The following is a 1,848-nucleotide window of genomic DNA, read 5'->3' as shown; positions in this document are numbered from 1 at the left end:
TATTTATCCATTGTCACTAAGAAAATAAAAACTTAAAACAAAATAGTTATCAAACAAGCAATAGATTTCCTCAAAATGCAATTATGCTGCTAAATGCGCATACAGTTAGAGTTTTTTACTTAAAATCTTCTAGACGGTCCAATAATTCCCATTATGATAATATATATAAATATGATGTTGATGTTGATGTTGTAGGACAATGGACAAAGTCTTTATGTATGTGACATAGCTTACAAAGTCTTTATGTATGTGCTATGCGCGTTTTCATATTTTTATGACTTTGTGTGGTAGGCGAAGTTTTTAAAGTCCTCGAAGCCTTCTATTATTCTATATTTCGTTTCCTATAAGCATTTTCACATCTTTATGTTCAACCTTCTAGTAGAGTCAATGAACTACAGCCTAACTATATGCGCGTTTTCATTCCTATAGTTAACTCGTTAACCAAATTTTCCAAACACTATATATACCACCCCACACCCAACCAACATTCACACAATCAAACAACAAACACACCTGCTCATCAGTTCATATTTTACAAAGAAAAACAGAGAACTTTTTCTTTCGAAGCTCTAACTGCAGCAAAAGAAATTAAGATGGCCGAGAAGACCCAACAGGATTATCCTGCAGCACCAGCCAATCATGGTTACCAAAAAAGTGATGCTGAGTCTTTGCTATCTGCTGACGAGCTCAAACGCAAGAAAAGGATCAAATTGGCCATGTATGTTGCTATTTTCATTGTGTTTCAGATCATCGTCATAACCGTGATTAGCCTTACTGTGATGAAAGTTAAGACACCGAAGGTCCGGCTAGGGAACATCAACGTACAAGAACTCAACTCCATCCCAGCAACACCTTCATTCGACACAAAATTCACAACCCAAATTAGTGTCAAGAACACAAATTGGGGTCCTTACAAGTTTGATGCTAGCAATGTTACGTTTTTGTACCAAGGAGCCACTGTCGGGCAAGTTTCTATTCCAAAGAGCAAGGCTGGAATGCTTTCCACCAAAAAGATCACTGTCGAAGTGAGCTTGAGTTCAAGTGCATTAGGCAGTTCCAATCTTGGGAGTGAACTGACCAGTGGCGTATTGACTCTCAACAGCGCGGCTAAGTTGAATGGAAAGGTGGAACTGATGCTTATAATGAAGAAGAAGAAGGCCTCCACCATGGACTGTACCATTGCATTTGATCTGTCATCAAAGACCCTCAAAAGTTTACAGTGCAAGTAGATAGGGATCCTGCAGGCTACATAATTCGCATAGCATTTGTATTGCGACTAGCTCTTGCTTTGTTGTATTTATTCTTTTATTCGTTTCCTCTGTGTGGCACTTTGATTTGTTATCCATTAGTGATACCACCCACTTTTTCTTGTCCATATTTTCATCTGGCTTAGTTATCTGTTTACCAGAAACTTAAAAGCACTTACCTGGGATTTTTCATGCATCATATCTCTTTTGTTTTTTTCTTTTGATACCTTACAAGGAGAATTTTTATTTTCTTTTACTGTATAACTTTTTTTCTCCTGAATTGTTATCTTTTGAAAGGCAGAGGAGTTCTTTTCTTCAAGCATGACATACCACTTCCCCTTAATAAATTACAAAGCAGAAGCAATACTAATTTTTTTTTTTGGCAGAGAAAAATAGAGCTCATTGAGCCAGTACAAACTAAGAGTTCATAACAATAAAGTACCCGCAGAGAAAAACTGACAAGCACAAGCTAAAATCAGTGAAAGAAAAGAAAAATTAAACCAAACCTCTTTCACTTGACACAAAGAAAACAAAACATCAAGGACCATACAAGCAAAACCTAAAATTAGGTCGTGAAGAAAAGTTACAAATGTAAGCAAAA

At 36.5% G+C, this 1,848-nt stretch overlaps 1 protein-coding gene across 1 annotated transcript; it reads left to right on the top strand.

Annotated features, from left to right (window-relative positions):
• Positions 1–504: 504 nt before the first annotated feature.
• On the top strand, positions 505–1,443 carry LOC137711650 (late embryogenesis abundant protein At1g64065-like). The gene has a single exon (XM_068450904.1). The coding sequence runs from the start codon at positions 594–596 to the stop codon at positions 1,227–1,229; it is 636 nt and encodes a 211-aa protein (XP_068307005.1). The 5' UTR covers positions 505–593; the 3' UTR covers positions 1,230–1,443.
• Positions 1,444–1,848: the final 405 nt, after the last annotated feature.

This window comes from Pyrus communis, chromosome 12 (assembly GCF_963583255.1).
Source record: "Pyrus communis chromosome 12, drPyrComm1.1, whole genome shotgun sequence".
Lineage (NCBI taxonomy): Eukaryota > Viridiplantae > Streptophyta > Magnoliopsida > Rosales > Rosaceae > Pyrus > Pyrus communis.
Note: the sequence above shows the minus strand (reverse complement) of the source record. Positions and strands in the feature narration are given on the sequence as shown.

Excerpts from the sequence above, each read along its gene's own strand:
- LOC137711650 (XM_068450904.1), top strand. The coding sequence starts at position 594 with ATGGCCGAGAAGACCCAACAGGATTATCCTGCAGCACCAGCCAATCAT.